At 48.7% G+C, this 21,765-nt stretch overlaps 1 protein-coding gene, 2 long non-coding RNA genes and 1 other non-coding gene across 14 annotated transcripts in view; 2 read left to right on the forward strand and 2 right to left on the reverse strand.

The window, feature by feature from the left end:
* Positions 1 to 21,765, reverse strand: part of POR (cytochrome p450 oxidoreductase) — a 72,212-nt gene that overhangs the window by 26,384 nt on the left and 24,063 nt on the right. For 10 of the 11 annotated variants that reach the window (XR_013414699.1, XR_013414700.1, XM_077995193.1 and 7 more), the window contains 1 exon segment: positions 7,839 to 8,030. Coding sequence is in view for 9 of the 11 variants with exons in the window: in XM_077995195.1 (XP_077851321.1) it covers positions 7,839 to 8,030 (192 nt within the window). In the remaining 2 variants the exon portion in view is untranslated. 11 annotated transcript variants of the gene reach the window in all.
* On the forward strand, positions 1,685 to 7,756 carry LOC144339790 (uncharacterized). The gene is made up of 2 exons (XR_013415165.1): positions 1,685 to 2,470; positions 6,077 to 7,756. It is a non-coding gene; the product is annotated as an uncharacterized LOC144339790 (long non-coding RNA).
* Positions 9,815 to 21,765, forward strand: part of LOC144339788 (uncharacterized) — a 35,320-nt gene continuing 23,369 nt past the window's right edge. Inside the window, exon 1 of the long non-coding RNA XR_013415163.1 lies at positions 9,815 to 10,115. This is a non-coding gene — a long non-coding RNA (uncharacterized LOC144339788). The remainder of the gene's footprint in view (positions 10,116 to 21,765) is intronic.
* LOC114677235 (small nucleolar RNA SNORA14) lies at positions 17,605 to 17,739 on the reverse strand. Its single transcript, XR_003728526.2, has one exon. It is a non-coding gene; the product is annotated as a small nucleolar RNA SNORA14 (small nucleolar RNA).

Here is a 21,765-nt window from a genome sequence, read left to right on the forward strand (position 1 = left end):
TGAAATGTTCCATAGAAGGTTTATTTTTCTTCAAAGAACTGTCGCGTTCCAGGAGCAAAGCAAAGGTGCAGGGGGTGCTGCAGAGCTTCTCAGGGCCAGTGGAGGCAACATGAGCACAGCAGCCTGAGCTGGCCGGAGGGTCAGGGTGAACGCAGCGCACAGGCCTCGTGCAGAACACGGCTGCTGCTCAGCTGCCCCACACCTGGTGGGCATCACCGTGGGTCCAGTATGATCAGATCCTCTGATTTTTTTTTTTTTTTTTTTTTAAGGAAGCTATAAGCCTGAGTTTTCATTTGATATTGCCTTTTTTTTTTTTTTTGTCTCACTCTGTTGCCCAGGCTGGAGTGCAGCAGCATGATCTCAGCTTACCACAACCTCCACCTCCTGGATTCAAGCGAGTATCCTGCCTCAGCCTCCTGAGTAGCTGGGATTACAGGCACGCGCCACCATGCCCAGCTAATTTTTGTATTTTTTGTAGAGACAGGGTTTTGCCATGTTGGCCAGGCTGGTCTCGAACTCCTGGCCTCATGTGATCCACCTGCCTCGGCCTCCCAAACTGCTGGGATTACAGACATGAGCCACCACGCCAGGCCTGACATTGCCACACCTTTAAATATTCTAATTAAAATATATTTTTAAAAAATACTGTGTAAGCCAACCCCAGCCTGGAGGCCACGGGTTTCCCTAGAGTCAGTCACACATACAGATTTAGCCTTGGTTAATTCAACGGCCATTCTCTGAGGAGCTTCCCTCCGACAGGCAGCCCTGCAGTAAGCTAGGGACCCAGACAGAAATGGGACGCTCTCTGCGCCATGGGAGGCAAAAATACAAATTCCATCACCAAGAGGGCACGCCATGCGGTGTTGCTCTACACGGGTGAGCAAAGCTGCTGGGCCCACAGGAGAGAGAGCCCACAGGAGCCCTGGATCCTGCGGGACTTTGGATCCTACCCAGTGAGTGATCTCAGAACTTTGCGAGGCTGAGGCAGGGAGACTGCTTGAGGCCAGGAGGTTAAGACCCAGCCTAGGCAACAGAACGAGACCCTGTCTTTAAAAAAAAAAAAATTAGGCCGGGAGCGGTGGCTCACGCCTGTGATCCCAGCACTATGGGACGCCGAGGCGGGCGGATCACGAGGTCAGGAAATCGAGACCATCCTGGCTAACATGGTGAAACCCTATCTCTACTAAAAATACAAAAAATTAGCCGCGTGTGGTGACGGGCACCTGTAGTCCCAGCTACCCGGGAGGCTGAGGCAGGAGAATGGCGTGAACCCGGGAGGCGGAGCTTGCAGTGAGCTGAGATTGTGCCACTGCACTCCAGCCTGAGTGAGACTCTGTCTCAAAAAAAAAAAAAAAAAAAATTAGCCGGGCACAGTGGCATGTGCCTGTCCTCCCAGCTATTCAGGAGGTTGAGCATTCCCTAGGGCTCCCTTAGGGCATGAGCTGCCCCAGTGTGAAATGCTCTGTTCAGAGATGCAACCTGAGTAAGTGGGAGGGGACATGAAAGAGTCATTCATCATCATCATTATTATTATTACTGAGATGGGGTCTTGCTGTGTTGCCCAGGCTGGAGTGCAGTGGTGTGACCTCAGCACTCTGCAGCCTTGGCATCCCAGGCTCAGGTGATCCTCCCACCTCAGCCTCCTGAGTAGCTGGAACTACAGGAGTACGCTACCATGCCTGGCTTTTTTTTTTTTTTTTTTTTTTTTCCTGAGACGGAGTCTCGCCCTGTTGCCCAGGCTGGAGTGCAGTGGCGCGATCTCAGCTCACTGCAAGCTCCGCCTCCCGGGTTCACGCCATTCTCCTGCCTCAGCCTCCCAAGTAGCTGGGATTGCAGGCACCCGCCACCATGCCCGGCTAATTTTTTGTATTTTTTAGTAGAGACGGGGTTTCACCGGGTTAGCCAGGATGGTCTCGATCTGCTGACCTCGTGGCCCACCTACGTCGGCCTCCCAAAGTGCTGGGATTACAGGCATGAGCCACCACGCCTGGCTATGCCTGGCTAATTTTTGTATTTTTTTCATAGAGACAGGGTTTCGTCATGTTGCCGGGCTGATCTTGGAACTCCTGGGCTCAAAGCAATCCACCTGCCTCCGCCTCCTAAAGTGTGGGGATTCCAGGAGTGAGCCATCACACCTGGCAGAAAGAGCCATTTATTATCATTACTACTACTATTATTATGAAAAAGAACTTGTTGCTCATCACCACTCCTCTCTAACAAGTCGTTAATTGCTGTTACAAACAGTCCAAAAGACCTCCCGGGAGGGATAAAACAATGTTCATGGAATAGAAGGCTCAATATTATAGGATGTCAACTCTTCCTATATTAATCTACAGATTCAATCCGATTCCAACAAAAATCCCACCAAGTGTTTTTTTTTTTTTTAATGTGTTTGGCCCGGTACGGTGGCTCACACCTGTAATCCCAGCACTTTGGGAGGCCCAGGTGGACAGATCACTTGGGGTCAGGAGTTTGAGACCAGCCTGGCCAACGTGGTGAAACTCCATCTCTACTAAAAATACAAAAATTAGCCGGGCATCGTGGTGGGTGCTTGTAATCCCAGCAACCTGGGAGGCTGAAGCAAGAGAATTGCTTGAGCCCCGGAGGCTGAGGTTGCAGTGAACTGATTATCACGCCACTGCACTAGCCTGGGTGATGGGGCGAGACCCTGTCTCTAAAACAAAATAAATAAATGCCAATTCTAGAAGCCACCAGAAATCATGGTGAAAATGCCTGATACAGCCCTGGACCGCATACTTTCCCCATGCTAAGCCCTATCACTCCCCACAGTTCTGTTGTTATAAATCACCTGTGCTCACTGAAATACAGGTAGCCAGGGACACTGATGTGGGATTTAGGGTAGGAGGTCTAGGCTTGAGGCCTGGCTGTATCAGTTAGGTGACCTTCCTGAGCCTAAGTTTTCTCGTATTTTTTATAGAGACAGGGTCTTGCTATGTTGCCCAGGCTGGTCTCGAACTCCTGGGCTTAAGCAATCCTCCTGCCTTGACCTCCCAAAGAGCTGGGATCACAAGCGTGAACCACTACATCCAACTTCCTGCTTTGTAAAATAACATCTACAGGCTGAATGTCCCTAATCTAAAAGTCTGAAATCTGAAACTTTTTGAGCATCAACATGATCCTCAAAGGGAAGAATCTTTGGAGCATTTCAGATTTTCAGATGAGAAATGCTCAGCTGGTGAGCATAATGCAAACATTCCAAAGTCCAAACTCTGAAACACTTCTGGCCACAAGCACTTCAGATAAGGAATACTCTCCTTATGGGTAATTAACAAACCAACACTATCCTTTTTATTGTTTATTGTAGAGATGGGGTCTCCCTATGTTGCTCAGGCTGGTCTTGAACTCCTGGCTCAAGCGATCTTTGTGCCTCAGCCTCCCAAAGCACTGGGATTACAGGCGTAAGCCACCACGCCAGGCCTATTAACACTATCTTAGGAGACTAACACTATCTTAGGAGGCCTATTAACACTAAATTAGGAGCAGCATGGCAAAGTAGAGAAAATATGGCTTGTGGAGCTTGCCGACTTCATTCAAAAGCCAACTCCGCCGTGACTTAGAAGTTAGGTGACCTTGGGCAAACTCCGTAATCCCTGGCACTTCGGTTTCTTCATCCGCAAATGGGCTGTTAATGACTTCATGGAAGGGCTCTTGTAAGATTAGAGATGATATTAATAAAAAGGTTAAAAATAATAACACACAGCCAGGCACGGTGCCTCATACCTGTAATCCCAACACTTTGGGAGGCTGAGGTAGGCAGACTGCTTGAGCCTGGAAGTTGCAGACCAGCCTGGGCAACATGGTCAGATGCCCATTTGTACAAAAATTACAAAAATTAGCCAAGCGTGGTGGTGCACGCCTGTAGTCCCAGCTGCTTGGGAGGCCAAAGTGGGAGGATCTCTTGAGCCTGGGAGGTGGAGGTTGCAGTGAGCCGAGATCATGCCAGTGTATTCCAGCCTGAACAACAGATTGAGACCCTGCCTCAAAAAAATAAAAATAAATAGTAACAATCGATAACATCTGAGAGCCTACTACGCACCAGGAACTGAACAAAGAGCTCTATGATTGATTAACTCAGTTTTCACAGCCTTATGAGGTAAGTACTATCACTACCTCCAGCTTACAGTTGGGGACACAGACTTGGAAAGATGAAGTCACCTGGCCAATGTCAGATGGCTAATGTGGGAGAGTCAGGACTCAACCTCAGTCACCCAACTTCAGGGTCCACAATTTAGCCATGGTACTAGAAATATTTCTCTTGTACAGTGTACAGGTAAAAGCCCTGGCCACAGCAGGTATCCAGTGTGATTTAATGAGGGAAGAGAAAAGACTCTGGAAACTTCAGACCTCCACACACATAAGGTTAGAAGATCATGATGAGGTGGAGGGAACAGAGTTTCAGCATCCTGGTGAAGAGAAACAGTGAGAATCAACAAAATACAAGTGCTCCGGGACCCCACAGCTCCCACAGTCTATGGGTTTTACTTCAAGTTCATCTTATAAGGCCAGGGAGGTGATGTGAGAACAGATGAGCTATGAGAGGAATGTTGCCTCCCTTGGTGGCAGCTCCGCAGGCTCCCAGGGCCCACCCATGTCCTCACTCAGGGTGGGGGCGCAGAACTTCCATTTTACAGATAAGGGAACGAGGGCCAGTTCAGGAGCTGGGTCCTGGACCCTGGTCTCTTTATCTTGAGTACTATTTTTTTTTTTTTTTTTTAATCGAAAGTACTATTCCACACCAGGAATGCACCGTGTACCAGCCCTGGACAAGATGGGCTGGATTCCAGCTGATCTGCCCTTCCTATCTCAGGCCCTCTGCTCTAAAGTCCTTTCAGCATCAGGGTGTGGCTCTACCTTTAAGAACCTGCCCAACACCCCTCCTGCAGGACACAGTCCAATCCCCACACCAGAGGGAATTCCTTCTCTCTTAGGGCTGGCAAAGCCTGTCTCTCCAGCCTGGCCCTGCAACCTCCCAGGCATCTGGCCCCGGGCACGTCCCATAACCCCTCTGAGAGCATAAATGAGGCAACCCAGCTGCCTAACGCACGGCGCTGTTGCAAGGAGGCCCTGATTAGACAATGTAGGATAAAGCAGTTCACAAGGCATTTCTAAAAAGTAAGTTGTGGCCAGGTGCGGTAGCTCACGCCTATAATCCCAGCACTTTGGGAGGCAGAGGCAGGCGGCTCACCTGAGGTTGGCAGTTTGAGACCAGCCTGGCCAACATGGTGAACCCCATCTCTACTAAAAATACAAAAATTAGCCGGGCGTGGTGGCTTGTGCCTGTAGTCCCAGGTACTCGGGAGACTGAGGCACGAGAACCCAGGAGGTGGAGGTTGCAGTGAGCCGAGACTGAGCCACTGCACTCCAGCCTGGGTGACAACAGCAAAAGTCCGTCTCAAAAAAAAAAAAGTATGTTGCAACACCCTCCAGCTTCCTTAACGTAAATGCCAGCTCTGTGGTCCTTATCGTGCCCGTCATAGTGCCTGGCATAAAATACAATCAATGCAAACACTACACAGCTCCTATCCCTCAGGGACAGTGCTAGGTGAGTTTACAAACTCTTCCTCATTTAAGACAAAAGCCCCACGAGACTGGGACTACTGCCTCCATTTGGCAGATGAGGAAACCGAGGCAGAATGAGGGTAAGGTCTTGCCCAGGGTTCACCCACCACTAGAGTGTAAGCTTGATGAAGACAGCATTCATGTATTTTCTTCACAGCTGCGGCCACACGCCTTAAGATAGTGTCTGGGACATGCAGGTAGGACCTTAGGAAGTATTTGCTCAGTAAGTCAATGATGGAGATAAGATTGAACTCAGTTTTTTTATTGCTGTTGTTTGTTTTTTTGAGATGGACTCTGTCTCCTAGGCTGGAGTGCAGTGGTGCATTCTTTGCTCACTGCAACCTCTGCCTCCTGGGTTCAAGCGATTCTCCTGCCTCAGCTTCCCTAGTAGCTGGAATTACAGGTGTGCACCACCACGCCCAGCTAGTTTTTGTATTTCTGGTAGAGATGGGGTTTCGCCATGTTGGCCAGGCTGGTCTCGAACTCCTGACCTCAGGTGATTTCTCCCACCTCGGCCTCCCAATGTGCTGGAATTACAGACGTGAGCCACTGAGCCTGGCCCTGAACCCAGTTTTTAAAGATGTAAAACTAATTCCCTGTCCATGGTATAAGAATTGTGTTGCGTGAATATTTGCTTTACTGTGTGAAGGCTGTAAGTATTCTGGCGGGAAGGGCTGACACCCAGCTTGGAATAGGGAATTGGGATTTGATGTGAGCTGCATGCTTCACCATGCCCAGCCTTGGAGAATGACTTTTCCATGTGGCTTGTTCCTCCCAAGACAGTCACAGCCTTGGACTGGAGCTGACATGATAGACGGACCCCACTGGTGTCAGCACCAGCCCGGGATGGTCCTGGGGTGCAAGCTAAGGCTGCAGCTGGGACTGGGTCCCCTGCAGACAGACAGAATGAAAGGGGTTCTGGTCTGAGAATGGCTCCCAATCCTGCGCCTGAAGACCTGCCCCTTGCCAAATCCAGGGCGTCCCTGAATGCAGCAGGCCCGTGCCCCTGGAGTTCCCTCAGCCCAGACCTGACCTGGCAGGACCCTACTCAAACCTGGCCGCGGGCCTCTGCAGTCTGAGATTGGTGTTAAACACAGCCAAGCGTAACCACAGGAAGTGATTGTGGCTGCAGGACCCTAAAGTCTGGAGAATGACTTTTCCGTGTGGCTTATGGAAATCAATCTTGGAGACACAGGGATGCAGTCACTTAGGCAGACCTTCGGTATCATTTTTTCCTATCGACGTACCATCTGTACTATTATTTCCTTAACGTTTTTCTTTTAACGAATCCATCTTTTTCACTTATTCTTAAAAGGAAGCTTCATGAAAAGTTTAAAAGAGCAACAAAATAAGGCCTGTCCAGAGATTTTGTGCTCATTAGCACACAGCGTTCCAGGTGGCTATAGCCTTAAAAGACTTTAAAATGTCAATTCTAGGTTGGGTACTGTGGCTCATGCCTGTAATCCCAACACTTTGGGAGACCGAGGTGTGCGGATCGCTTGAGTCCAGGAGTTCGAGACCAGCCTGGACAACTCGGTGAATCCCTGTCTCTATAAAAAAAAATATAAAACTTGACTGGGCGTGGCGGCTCACACCTGTAATCCCAGTTACTCAGGCGGCTGAGGCAAGAGAATCACTTGAACCCGGGGAGGCAGAGGTTGCAGTGAGCTGAGATCACACCACTGAACTCCAGACTGGATGACAGAACAAGACTCCGCCTCAAAAAATAAAAAATAAAAAAAAATTAGCTGGGCACAGTGATGCACACCTTTAGTCCCCGCTACTTGGGGGGCTGAGGTGGGAAGATTGCCTGAGCCTGGGAGGTGGAGACTGCAGTGAACCTTGATCATGCCACTGCCATTGCACTGGGCAATACAGTGAGACCATGTCTCCAAATAAATAAATAAAAGGGAAAAAAGGGTTCCAGCTCTAGCGCTGCTATTGCTGGCTCATGACCTTGGCAGGCCCGTTAACACCCTTGAGCCCGAGGTTCTTAATCTGAAAACTGGTGTCATTTTCGGAATGCTTCCTCTGAAGGTCAAATAAACAGCAGATAGAAAAGGGCCTTATATAAACCCCACATAGGAGATGATTAAGGGAGAGCTGAAGCACAATCTAGCAAGAAGGCAAAACCCAAGAGTCGCCCCAAAATGCTACAAGGAACCTTGCTTCTTTCAGCCTGAGGCCCGTGGGCAGGACACTGCTCGGAGTGGTGACAGAAGAGGGACAGAGAGAGGAGGCTGAGAGGTGGCACTTACAATGTCTGAATTTTGGTGAACTCAGGGACTTCCTCTTTTTTCTTTCTAAAGAGGAACCAGTAGGTTAGGAGGCCCACGATGACTGAAAACAGAATCACGTCCGTCATGCTGAAAAGAGATACTTCTTCGGCCACCGCCTCGGACACGGTGGAGCTGGTGTCCACGTGGGAGTCCCCCATGTTGATCATGAAACTGTTAGGAGACAGAAACAGCAGACGTCAGCACCGGGGAGCAGGATGCCCCTGAGGCTGGCTGGGGTGCCCACCTGAATGCTGGGCCTCATGCCCCTGGGGCTGCAGAAAATGGTCACTGCACTGGGTAGGAGGAGCGGCTCACCAAGCCAGGTTCCTGCCAAGACAGCCACAGCCTTGGACTGAGGCTGACACAACAGACGGCCCCCAGTGGTGTCAGCACCAGCCCAGCGTGGTCCTGGGGTGCAAGCTAAGGCTGCCGCTGGGACTGAGTCCCCGGTAGACAGACAGAATGATAGCCACTGACTCAGTGTGCTGGAACTTCCTCCAATCCCACAAGGACACTGCACGGTGGCAGGAGGGAGTCCACGCGAGACAGGACCACTTTGCAGCAAACCCTTTCCCCAACTGTGTGGCTGGCTGGGGTTGTCCTAAATCCTGCGTGCTCCAAAAGTCTCCAGGCCTGGCCCTTGAGTGGTTCCTGATATTCATGAGCCTTGGACTATCCTGCCTGGCAAGAGTGTCTCTGTGTTCCTAAGACCTTGGGCTATGAAGACAGTTCCTGTTAACAATGAGATGTCTGGTGAATGCCCGCTTTCCTATGCCTGGGTGTCTTTTTTTGTTTGTCTTTTTTAAGAGACAGAGTCTTGCTCTGTTACCCAGGCTGGAGTGCAGTGGTGCAACCACAGCTCACTGTAGCCTCAAACTCCTGGGCTCAAGTGATCCTCTCAGCCTTCCAAGTAGAACTTCTATGATTACTGGGGTGCGCCACTGCATTCATTTTTAATTTTTTTTCCTACTGACAGGGGCTTGCTATATCTCAAACTCCTGGGCTCAAGTGGTTCCCCTGGTTTGGCCTCCCAAAGCACTGGGATTACAGGCATGAGGCCCTGTGCCTGGGGTTTCGAATCGTGCTGTATCGGTCCGATGTCTGTGGGTACTGGAGATGGAATAAGTAAGCCTTCGGACCCAGACGCTCCACGCCTACACAACTGACCCACCAATAAAAACCCCGGAAACCTTGGCTTGGGTGACCTTCCGTAGGTGTCAGTTCTTCACAGGTGCTCTCACACATCGTTGCTGGGAGAATTAAGTGTGACCAGCAATGATGGAAACTCGTGTGTGACCACCTGGACACTCACGCCTGGCCTCTCCTGGACTCTGCCTTATGTGCCCTTGACCTTTCCTGATTTTAATTTGCATCATTTTGCTGTAATAAACTGTCATCGTAGGCAAAAAGCTTTCCTGAGTTCCGTGAGTCCTGGTGAATCACTGAATCAGAGGCAGTCTTGGGGAACCCCCATGTCACCAGCCTAGTTCCCTCGAAAGATGCTCAACTAGTCCTTCCACCACCGACACCTGATAGGCAGATCTGACATGAGTCAACAAAGGTCCAAGTGAGAGTCCCTGAAACAGCAGCTTCGGCTGCTTACCGAGGAGGCTGGGTTCAGCCCTGAAGTTCACATCATTCCATTTTGCAATCACGGAGATGACCGACTGGGTTTCTTTCACCACAAGCAGAGCACCCAGACTCAATCAGGAAAGCCTGAGTCATGTGTCAGCAATTAGGCAATGAAAGACCATGTTCTAGCTGACTGCCAATGGCTGTCACTGTCACCAGGAAACCACAGGGCTGGTCTGCAAAGCTAGGGCATCCGAGGGTTGTGGGCATCAGTCTACCCCTACACAACCTGCTGGGAACAGGCCATTCAGGACAGGCCCGTGAGCTTGGGTCTTTGCTTTCTCACTAATCTGAGATGCTTTTCCAATGGTTTGAGCTCGTCTCAATTTAGCTTTTTTCTTTCTTTTTTATTTTATTTTTTTGAGATACAGTCTCTCTCTGTCGCCCTGGCTGGAGTGCAATGGCGCCATCTCAACTCACGGCAACCTCCACCTCCCGGGTTCAAGCGATTCTCTTGCCTCAGCCTCCAGAGTACCTGGGACTACAGGTGCCCGCCAACACTCCTGGGCTGATTTTGTATTTTTAGTAGAGACGGGGTTTCACTATGTCAGCCAGGCTGGTCTCGAACTCCTGACCTCAGGTCATCCACCCACCTCGGCCTCCCAAAGTGCTGGGATTACAGGCGTGAGCCACTGTGCCTGGCCTCAATTTGGCTTTTTTGATATGACTTTTTTTTTTGGCGGGGGTGGGGAACAGAGCCTCCCCCTGTCACCCAGGCTGGAGTGCAGTGATGCGATCTCGGCTCACTGCAACCTCTGCCTCCCGGGTTCAAGTGATTCTCCTGCCTCAGCCTCCTGAGCAGCTGGGACTACAGGCACACGCCACTGCACCCAGCTAATTTTTGTATTTTTAGCAAAGACAGAGTTTCACCATGTTGGTCAGGCTGGTCTCAAACTCCTGACCTCATGATCCACCTGCCTCGGCCTCCCAAAGTGCTGGGATGACAAGCATCAGCCACCGCACCTGGCCAGGTTTTTTGATACGACATTAAAGGACAAAGTGAATTCTGTTGTCCCCAGAGAAAACCATTTATATTTAATCTTATTAACACATTTAATATTTGCTTAATGCTAGTCATATCAGGATCTCTGTCAAGCTTATGAGCCACCTGTCACATTTTCATAGAACCAGATGGAGAGGCATTTAGGATCTGCTTTGACAGATTCTGGAAGGACTTGTCCCGCAGAATCATGAGGCAACAGACACTCAGGGCCTGACTGGAACCAGTTGGGAGTGCCATGGTGACAGAGGAACTCCCCTAGCTGTCTAGCTGTTATCTATCACAAGGCAGCAGCCAAGAAACTTGTGCTGCCTGTCCCTCACCCTCCTCCCTTCTAATTCCCCAAGTGACCGGTCCCCTCATTTTCCAGAAGAGATCTAATGCCCATGAAGTGAAGTCCTTCTCGACACAGACTCAAGCTGACTGCATAACTCATGGCAGTTCCTACTAATAAATCGACGACGCTGGGAGTGAGGTTAACGCACATCTGCACCCACGTAATCACTGCAAGAGACTCCTGACGGACGTGCCATTCCCCACACAGCGGCCAGGGGGATGCTTTACAAAGGAAGTCAGGTTGGCCAGGCACAGTGGCCCACGCCTATAACCCCAGCACTTTGGGAGGCCGAGGTGGGTGGATCACGAGGTCAGGAGATTGAGACCATCCTGGCTAACACTGAAACCCCGTCTCTACTTACAAAAAAAAAAAATACAAAAAATTAGCCGGGCATGGTGGCAGGCGCATGTAGTCCCAGCTACAGGAGGGACTGTAGTCCCAGCCACAGAGGAGGGAGGCTGAGGTTGGAGAATGGTGTGAACCCAGAAGGCGGAGCTTGCAGTGAGCCAAGATCGCACCACAGCACTCCAGCCTGGGTGACAGAGCGAGATTCCGTCTCTAAAAAAAAAAAAAAAAAAAAAAAAAAAGATCAAAACCCTGAGATGGGCCAGGCACAGTGGCTCATGCCTGTAATCCTAGCACTTTGGGAGGCCGAGGCAGGCAGATCACCTGAGGTCAGGAGTTTGAGACAAGCCTGGCCAACATGGTGAAACCCTGTCTCTACTAAAAATACAAAAATTAGCCAGATGCAATGGCGCGCACCTGTAATCCCAGCTACTCAGGTGGCTGAGGCTGGAGAATCACTTGAACCTGGGAAGCGGAGGTTGCAGTGAGCTGAGATCACACCACTGCACTCCAGACTCCAGCCTGGGGAACAGAGTGAGACTCCACCTCAAAAAAACAACAACAACAAAAACCCTGAAATGTCTTCACATTATACTTCATACAAAAACCTAAAGTGGCCGGGTACAGTGGCTCATGCCTGTAATCCCAGCACTTTGGGAGGCCGAGGCGGGTGGATCGTGAGGTCAGGTGTTCAAGACTAGCCTGGCCAACATAGCTAAACTCCGTCTACTAAAAATACAGAAATTAGCCAGGCGTGGTGGGGTGTGCCTGCAGTCCCAGCTACTTGGGGAGGCTGAGGCAGGAGAATCGCTTGAACCTGGGAGGTGGAGGTTGTAATGAGCCGCGATCATGCCACTCCTCCAGCCTGGGTGACAGAGCGAGACTCCATCTCAAAAACAACAACAAAGCCCTGAAGTCTTTACGTAGCTCATAAGGCCCATTACCATCTGGCCCTTGGAAGCCACACTCCCACCACCCACATTTCTTCTTTTTTTTTTTTTTGAGACGGAGTCTGCGCTGTCTCCCAGGCTGGAGTGCAGTGGCGTGATCTCGGCTCACTGCAAGCTCCGCCTCCTGAGTTCACGCCATTCTCCTGCCTCAGCCTCCAGAGTAGCTGGGACTACAGGCGCCCGCCACCACGCCTGGCTAATGTTTTTTATTTTTTAGTGGAGATGGGGTTTCACCGTGTTAGCCAGGATGGTCTCGATCTCCTGACCTCATGACCCGCCCACCTCGGCCTCCCAAAGTGCTGGGATTACAGGTGTGAGCCACAGCGCCTGGTCTCCTACCACCCACATTTCTTACTACGCTCCCCTTCTTCACATCTTGCAGGTCACACCGGTCTCCTTCTGTTTCAGGGCCTTTGCACATGGCCATCTCGTTATTTGCAAAATTCACTCCCTCATTTAAATTTCTGCTCAGATGTCACCCACCATCTCAGAGAGACTACGCCTGAGAATAGAATCTACAACTGCCCCCTGGCCACAATCCCTACCCTCTGACCCCTCAACGGAGCTTATCCCTACCTGAAATTATATTATACATTACCCCACCACTAGCTATCTCCCTGACTAGAGGGTCAGCCCTACAAGGGCAGGGACTTGGCTTAGTTCACAGACTGGCATATGAGCATTTATGTTGATTTGTTGAATAAACAAACGTGATCAGAAGGCAAGAACCTTCTGATTTTCGGGTACCTGGATTGGCAGTGCTTGGCTTACAGACTATGGAATGCCTTTACAATCTGAAAACCACACTACAACTCCATCAGGACAGTCTGCGAGGCCGACTCTATTCCCTCCTCTTCACGCTGCCTGTCTCTAACACCTGCACTCCCAGCTTCTTTCAGCCTCTTCCCTGAGTTCAGAGTCAGGACCACACAGTCTCACAAAGCTAAGGAAACTAACGCGTGACACCACAGAAAGGAACAGGAGCTGCTCCTTGAGGCTGTGACTGACTCCCTGCAGCCAACAGGGTTGGCGCTTGACCCTGAGTGGCCCCCAGCCCCGACCAGCACACTGGGCACTCCCAGCGCTCAGCCTGGAGGCTCCACAGAACGAGAATGTTCCCAGCAGCTTTGACTCTGAAATATCAAACTACTTCTGAGAGAAGACAGGTGTGGCAGGAAGGACTCAGCCATCACTTTATCCAAGGCCCTGAGCTACAGATGAGGCTACAAGGGGTAAGCACCTCACCCGAGGGGCAAAACGAGAAATAGGCCCAGCTCCCCAGCGGGCTGTGCTCACCGCCCTCTACTTAGGACATGGGTCTCTCTCTCACTCAGTGTGAGCTCCTGGAGGGAAGAGCAGCATCTCAGGCACCTCTGCGTCTGGCATGCGATGGGAAAGGAAGGCCTCTCAAGGAGGTTAAGCTTGGAGGAATCCCAGGATCCGAGCAGGGTACCTGGGGGCTGAGGCCACAGATGAGTCCCTGGGTTAAGAAACTTAACCATTTTCCCCTTGATGCACACACAGACACCCACCATCTCTCCAGCCCCACCGTGAGCCACTCTCCAGCTCGCACCTTTGTGGTCCTGCCCCAGAGCCTGACAGGTGTCTGAGATGCTCCTCCTCTCGCAGTTCGTACTCATTCTTCAGACCTCAGCTCCACCATCACCTCCCCAGCACACACTTCCCTGGCGCAGAATCCAGTGCGCAATAACTACTCAAGGGAATGAAGGGAATCGGTGAAAGTATTATGATACATGCAACATGAAATGTGCAGGAATCAAAAACATTAAGTGCAAAGATTTAAAACACACTTTGGGGCTTGCCACGGTGGTTCACACCTATAATCTCAGCACTTTGGGAGGCTGAGGCAGGCACATCACTTGAGGTCAGGAGTTTGAGGCCAGCCTGGCCAACATGGTGAAACCCCATCTCTACTGAAAATACAAAAATTAGCCAGGCGTGGTGGCGGGTGCCTGTAATTCCAGTCACTCGGGAGGCTGAGGCAGGAGAATCGCTTGAACCCGGGAGGCGGAGGTTGCAGTGAGCCAAGATCGTGCCACTTGCACTCCAGCCTGGGCAACAAAGCAAGACTCTGTCCCAATCAATCAATAAACAAATAAAATACACGTTGGGCTTCTAGTGTACCTATCTGGACAGATCCCAAATGTCCTTCGTTTGTGGAGCCCCTCTATCTCAGCAAATTTTTCACGGTATCCGTAGGCCAAAAAAATGCCTAACAGTTTCACGTATAAAGTAGTTAGGTCCGAACAATCACTGCAAACCCAGCTTCGCAAAGACGTAAAATCCTAAGAAGGAACGCAGCAAGGATCTCATGTTGGAACTGTGAACTGTCCCAAGCTAGCACTTTGCATGGAGTTCAATAGAATTAAACATCTGCCGCATTTGCGAATGAGGCACTTGTGAGTTTGCTGCAGTGCCCTGGCACAGTTTGGGAGCCACTTCTGCTATACCACATACTCTGATGGGAAAACTCTGCATGTCTTGACTGACAACTCTCTTCCAGATCAGGTAGTCCCTACAGGCACTCCGAGGAGGTTCTGGAAGCCTGCGTGAGCCTTCTGCCCTGAAAGAGGCTTTAATCTCTGAGTTTCTTCTTTATACCTTCAGCAAAAGGAACAGGGGACAAGGTAGAGCTCATGTGGCCAAAGACAGTATCAGTCCAAGCAGCAAACAAGAACTAGACCAGGCTCTTGCCACACCAGCTGGCTGGGATCCCGGACACACCCCTTACCAACAGAAGGCTTTGGATGTTCTCATCTGTAAAATTAGGTACAGAGCTGGGTGTGATGGCTCACGCCTGTAATCTCAGCACTATGAGAGGCCAAGGCGAGCAGACTGCTTGAGCTCAGCAGTTCAAGACCAACCTGGGCAACATGGCAAAACCCCAGTTCTACCACAAAATACAAAAATTAGCCAGGTGTGATGGTGCGCACCTGTAGTCCCAGCTATGTGGCAGGCTGAGGTAGGAGGATCACTTGAGCCCAGGAGGTTGAGGTTGCAGTGAACCATAATCACACCACTGCACTCTAGTCTAGGCAACAGAGTGAGATCCTGTCTCAAAAAAAAAATTAGGCACAGAAAAAGGCACATGTCAAAATACCAGCCAAACACATCTCCCCAACTCTAAATAGAGCAGATCTGACTTGATCTTTTATTATAAGTTAGGTCTCTACATAAGTTTTCATTATTATAAAATACAACATACAGACAGAGAAGGGTAAAAACTATGCATGTATAGCTTGACCACAATTCCTTGTCAATTTCAGTAGCTGACTGATTCCTGCCAAGGTAGCAATCAAGGGCAACAGCTCCGGTCCCGCACACCACCGAGCAAGATGGACAAACAAATCAGGGGGCACACAGGCTGGGAGGCACTGGCGGGAGCCTCACCAGCTTCTGAAAGGGAGAATGACATAAGAACACAAGGGCTCTCTGAGGCCAACCGTTTGCAACACTGGAACAGGTTGTCTTCCAGGAAGTATTTGCAGTTTTGCATTTGCTGTTTGCAACTTCTGGTCAGTAAACAAGATCGAGCAACCAACTCAGCACTGATACTGGCATGAGTCAGACACCCCAATCAAAGCAGTAACAAGGAAGGAAAGAGAAATAAAACATGTAATTTAGTCAGCCCTTTAGCTGACTGTCACTGTCACGTCACGGCCACCCAGACAAGGCTCTGGCATCCACCTTCTGCCTGCAGGTGGAGCGGGGTCATTTGGGTTCACAAACCCCTCTGCCAAGGTTTAGTGGCTTCAAGATGAGGGAAAACCCTCATAGAACCATACCCTACTGTTGCCTGACAGCACAACCCCCAGAGACTGAGAGGTGCTCGGGGAACACTACACTCTCCAAGGTGACCTATTAAAAAGCAGTGTCCACGAGTGACTCAAACAGATTGCTCCATAGCCAGAGTGCCCATGAAGTTTATTATCCATACTGAGATGTTGGTGCAGATTTGTGTTTACCCTCTGTGAGGTTGTTTCTTGAATCTGTAGATTTATGTCTTTTACAAAATACAGCAACTTTTCATTTATTATTATTATTTTTTAAGGAGACAAGGTCTCGCTCTATCACCCAGGCTGGAGGTGTAGTAGCACAATCACAGTTCACTGCAGCCTCAACTTCCTGGGCTCAAGGGATCCTCCTGCCTCAGCCTCCCAAGTAGGTGGGACTACAGGTGTGCCTCACCACACCTGGCTAATTTTTGTATTTTTAGTAGAGACAGGGTTTTGCCACATTGCCCAGTCTGGTATCGAACTCCTGGGATTCTGCCCGCCTCAGTCTCCCAAAGTGCTGGGATTATAGGAGTGAGTCACTGTGCCCGGCCACCATTATTTTTTAAATAACTTTTCGGCCTCACTCTCTTTCTCTTCTTCTCCTGGGACTTTGGTGACATGAAAGTTAGATCTTTTATTAGTCCCACAAAATCCTGAGGCTCTGTTCATTTGTTTTGTTTTGGTTTTTAGTCTAGTTTCTGTTGTTTGGGTTAGGTAATTTCTACTACTCTAACTTCAAGTTCACGGATTATCTTCTGTCTTCTCCATTTTGCTGCGGAGTCATCCATTCAGTTTCCTATTTTGGCTATTGTATGTTTCGGTTCTAAGACATCTGTTTCATTCTTCTTTATATGTTGTTTAATTCCAACATCTGTGTCATCTTGATGCTGGTGTCTGTTGACTGTCTTTTCTCATTCAAGTTGAGAGTTCTTTGGTTCTTGGTATAGTGATTGAATTTTATTGTATCCTGGGCATTCTGAGTACTTTAAGATCCTGAATCTTATTTAAGCCTATTTAATTTTAATTTTATTTTATTTTTAAGACAAGAGTTTCTATTGCCCAGGTTGGAGTGCAATTGTGTGATCTCAGCTCATTACAACCTCCGCCTCCCAGGTTCAAGTGATTCTCGTGCCTCAGCCACCAGAGTAGCTGTGATTACAGGCACATGCCACCACACCTGGCTAATTTTTTTTTTTTTTTTTTTTTTTTTTTTGTATTTTTAGTAGAGACAGGGTCTCAATATGTTGCTGGGGCTGGTCTCAAACTCCCGGTCTCTAGTGATCCACCCACCTTGGCCTCCCAAAGTGCTGGGATTATAGGTGTGAGCCATTGCACCCAGCCTCTTTTGATTTTATTAAATATTCTCTGTCACCCTGCTGATAGGGAAGGAAGGTATCAATTCATTGCTGTCAGGCAAGATTCAGTCTCCCTCCTGGGCCTCCGCTGACAAACCCTAGCTTGGAGAGGGAAGAGTACTTCATTACTGCTCCCCAGATGGTCTGAACTGACACATGGGGTGGGGTTCCCCGGTTCCGCCCAGTGGTGGTGAGGTCCTGACTTGCACTGCGCCTCCTCTGACGTCACTTCCAAGGAGAGTGGTTTTCCTTGCTTCCTTGAAGAGTCGAGGTTTCCTTGGCTATTTTTTTTAAGTTGATAATTCTCCCGCTTGCAAATTTCCCTTAAAAGATGTCGCAGGTATGAAATAAGACTGAGCCACAGGAGAAGCGCAGCCCTTTGGACTTCCCTGCAATTTCTATAGCATTCGCTCATATCTTGGAAGCATTTAGAGGAAAGCCACCAAGAGGGTTTAAGAATGCAATTCCTTGGCTCTTGATGAATCGCAAGACATTACCAATACTTTTCAGCTGTTATTTACTTGGGGAGTCAATGCCAAGTTTGAAGAATTAGCATGAAACAACTAAAAATAAGAGCATTTTCAAAGAAGTTGAGAAAAGTTTAGTACTATCTGAGGTGGAATCCACTAAGATGTGTTATAATGAATGTGGGGGGCAGAAAAAGACTTAGTTGGAGCCTATGGTTGTTCACTATATTATTCACCAGCAGATACCACGCAAAAAATTTGAATCTATTATGTGTGATCAAACAAGGGAATGTCAACAGTATTTGCTCTCACAGACTTAACCTAAGTTGGTCTTAAAGATTTTTGTCAAATATAGAAGCTGAATATCCTAACTGTTCTACCATACAGCAGCTCAGCAGCTTAGCAGTGGTAAAGTCTGGTGTGACTATTTTGAGCTCAGAGTGAATACTAAAACTTCTCTGAACAAGAATAACTGAAAAGTACTGTCCTCTTAGTCTTTAAAAAAAAAAAAAAAAAACAGGGCCAGGCACGGTGCTGTAATCCCAGCACTTTGGGAGGCCGAGGCGGGCAGATCACAAGGTGAGGAGATCAAGACAATCCTGGTTAACACGGTGAAACCCCATCTCTACTAAAAATACAAAAAATTAGCTGGCTGTGGTGTCACGTGCCTGTAGTCCCAGCTACTCAGGAGGCTGAGGCAGGAGAATCACTTGAAACTGGGAGGCTGAGGTTGTAATGAGCTGAGATCACACCACTGCACTCCAGCCTGGGCGACAGAGTGAGACTCCATCTCAAAAAAAAAAAAGAAAAAGAAAAAAGAAAGAACTGCCCTCAACCACTATTACCAAATACTAAATGACTTTGGAAATTGGCTTTTGCTGCAGACTTGATGTTTCTTAATGAGGCCAATCTAAAATTATAAGGCAAAACAGCAGTTATATGCAAAATTTATATTGTGGTAAAGTCATTTCAATGAAATTAACCTTGTATTAATCACAAGTAATGTCAATCTGCGTCATACAATTCCTAGACTGTCAAGGTTAAAACAAGGGAGAAAACTTTGCACATTTTTTTGAGCTCAAACCACAGTTCTAGCCCTAGCAGCATTTTTCAGATCTTGATCTAAGTATGAAGGAAATTCCTATATTTAAAATCCATTTAACTGTACAACTGAGCAGCTCTCATCTAACTTTCAATTGGAAGTGGCTGATCTGCAATGCAATAATGCAAAAAGGCAAATATCAAGAGGGGAATCTAAAAAAAATTCTATGAATGCTGTCTTCCAATGATGAATATGCTCCATCAAAATTTATGCTGCCTAATATAACTTGGCAGTACCTATTTGTGTGAAAAGCTATTTTCAAAGATGTCACCTATACAATCTCATTACAGATGAGCACTGACAAGTGGGTATTTGCAACAGATTTTGATGTTTGGGAACACTAACTGAGAACCCCAATGAAACAAAATTGTTTTCCGTTTTCTGTTTTTTTGAGACTGGGTCTTGCTTTGTCACCCAGACTGCAGTGCAGTGGCACAATCGCAGCTCACTCCAGCCTCAACTTTCTGGGCTCAAGTGATCCTCCCACCTCAGTCTCCACAGTAGTTGGGACTACAGGTGCATACTACCTACCATGCCTGGCTAATTTTTTAATATTTTTTTGTAGAGACAGGGTTTAGCCATGTTGCCCAGGCTGGTCTCAAACTCCTGGATTCAAGCGATCCTCCCACCTCAGCCTCCAAGAGTGCTGGGATTAGAGGTGTGAGCCATTGGCACCTGGCCCAAAACTGTTATCCCTACAAAAATCATTCCATTCTTCTTATTAACAAACCTGTATTAAAAACTTACACTCAACTGTTATTTGTTATTACTTGAATTTCTTTTAAAAATATATTTTTTAAAATACAGAGACAGGGTCTAAGTTGCCCAGGCTGGCCTCAAACACCTGGGCTCAAGCAATTCTCCCACCTTGGCCTCCCAAAGTGCTGGGATTACAGGTGTGAACCACTGCAACCAGCCTTATTTGAATTTCATCAACAAAAAATGTGGACACTTGTTGCCTCTCTTGTTATATATAATATCCTAGATTTTACTTCTTGGCATGCAAAGCCTAAAAAATATTTATTACCTGGCCTCTGACAGGAAATAAGTTATTAGCGCCTACTCCAGATAACTGAAGTGCACCTAGTTACTGGAGCTCTGTACTGACTGAGCAGTCTAGATGCCGCAGGCTCTGGTTGTGGGAATCTGGGCAGGTTACTTGACCTCCCGGGCCTCAGGTTTCTTCTCCACAAAGCAATATGGAGCTAGTCACCAATCAAGGATCATCCTCAGCTCTAAAATTCTACACAGCTAGAGAAATACTTCCGGAATATGTGAACCATGTCCATGTTGTCTCGAGTCCCTGCAGGGTTCCTTTTGTAGTCTACTCAACCATCGTGTCATTGTACAACATACTCAGGGCCTCAAGAGGCAGGAGAAGTTGCTTGCACCCAGAGGGAACCCAGGCTGCAGGATCTTAGGTTCCTGCATCTTTTTGGTTTGCTTGTTTTAAGAGACACGGTCTCACTCTGTCACACGGGGTGGAGAGCAGTAGCATAATCATAGTTCACTGCACCCTCATACTCCTGGCCTCAAGCCATCCTGCCACCTCAGCCTCCCAAGTAGCTGAGAGTACAGGTATGTAACACCTGACCCAGCAAATTTTTAAAAAACTGGTGCAGTGGCTTGCGCCTGTAATCCCAACACTTTGGGAGGCCGAGGCAGGTGGATCACTTGAGGTCAGGAGCTCGAGACCAGCCTGGCCAACATTGGTGAAATCCAGTCTCTACTAAAATACAAAAATTAGCCAAGTGTGGTGGCGCACCCCTGTAATTCTAGCTACTCTGGAGGCTGAGACAGGAGAATCACTTGCACCTAGGAGGTGAAGGTTGCAGTGAGCCAAGATCATGCCATTGCACTCCAGCCTGGGCAATAGAATGAGACTGTCTCGAAAAAAAAAAAAGGGGGGGGAAAGAGTAAAGAGGTTCTTTGAAGACTAGCATCTTCTGTATTTAAAATAATAATAATAATAAATGAAAGAAGGCTGTTGAGTAGGGCCTGTGGGGCCCTCTTATTCACAGACTTTGTGAAATCCATTCCAGAAACTGAGTTGCTTCCTGATTCTTAGATGTGCTGGAGATGTGCTCCGAAAGCCTTGCAAGGCTACTGCTCTGTGTGGCTAAAGGCGCTGAGCACTCCCACCAAAGCAGGCCTGGAACTCGCACCAGGGCTCCGCTGGCCCGTGGGGCCCAAAGCACTAAGGATGCCAGGGAGGGCGAGGCAGGCAGGCTCCTAATTCCACAGAGCCTACAGTCTGGAAAAGCCTCTAAACAATGTTCAGGTACAAAAACGTCATGTCGAAGGACATGCCTCTGTCACTCTTATGTCCACGCATGCAGCAAACAGCTGAGGAGCACCTGTTGCATGCCAGGAACTGTGCTGGTTCAGGAAGGAGCGGACACGCCAACCTTGCCCCAAGGTGCTCTCCTGCTATGAGAAAGGGCAGACCTATCCCAGCAGTCATGGCTGCATGGGGAGGCCAAGTGCAGGGGAAATAGAGCTGGAAGGAAAAAGCAGCCATGACAGTCTGAAACAGTCAAGGAAGGGGCGCCCAGAGGCCAACATCCGGGCTGGATTGTGACGAATGATCAGGGTCCACTGGTCAGATTAGGGGGATGAGTGAAGCTACCGACAGAGGAAGCGTGTACCAGAGCCTAGAACACGGGAAACTCGGGGTCTGGGGTAACTCAAGTGTGGTGCAATGGGATGTGTTTATATGTGGGGATGCATAGATGGCAAGTAAGAGATAAGCATTCATTCATTCACTGAACAGGCTGGAGTCACCAAGGCTGGAGTGCAGTGGTGTGATCACAGCTTACTGCAGCCTGCAACTCCGGGGCTCAAGCAATCCTCCTGCTTCAGCCTCCTGAGTAGCCGGGACCATAGGCATGCACCACCATACCAGCTGATTTAAAAAATTT

This window comes from Macaca mulatta, chromosome 3 (genome assembly GCF_049350105.2).
Source record: "Macaca mulatta isolate MMU2019108-1 chromosome 3, T2T-MMU8v2.0, whole genome shotgun sequence".
NCBI lineage: Eukaryota > Metazoa > Chordata > Mammalia > Primates > Cercopithecidae > Macaca > Macaca mulatta.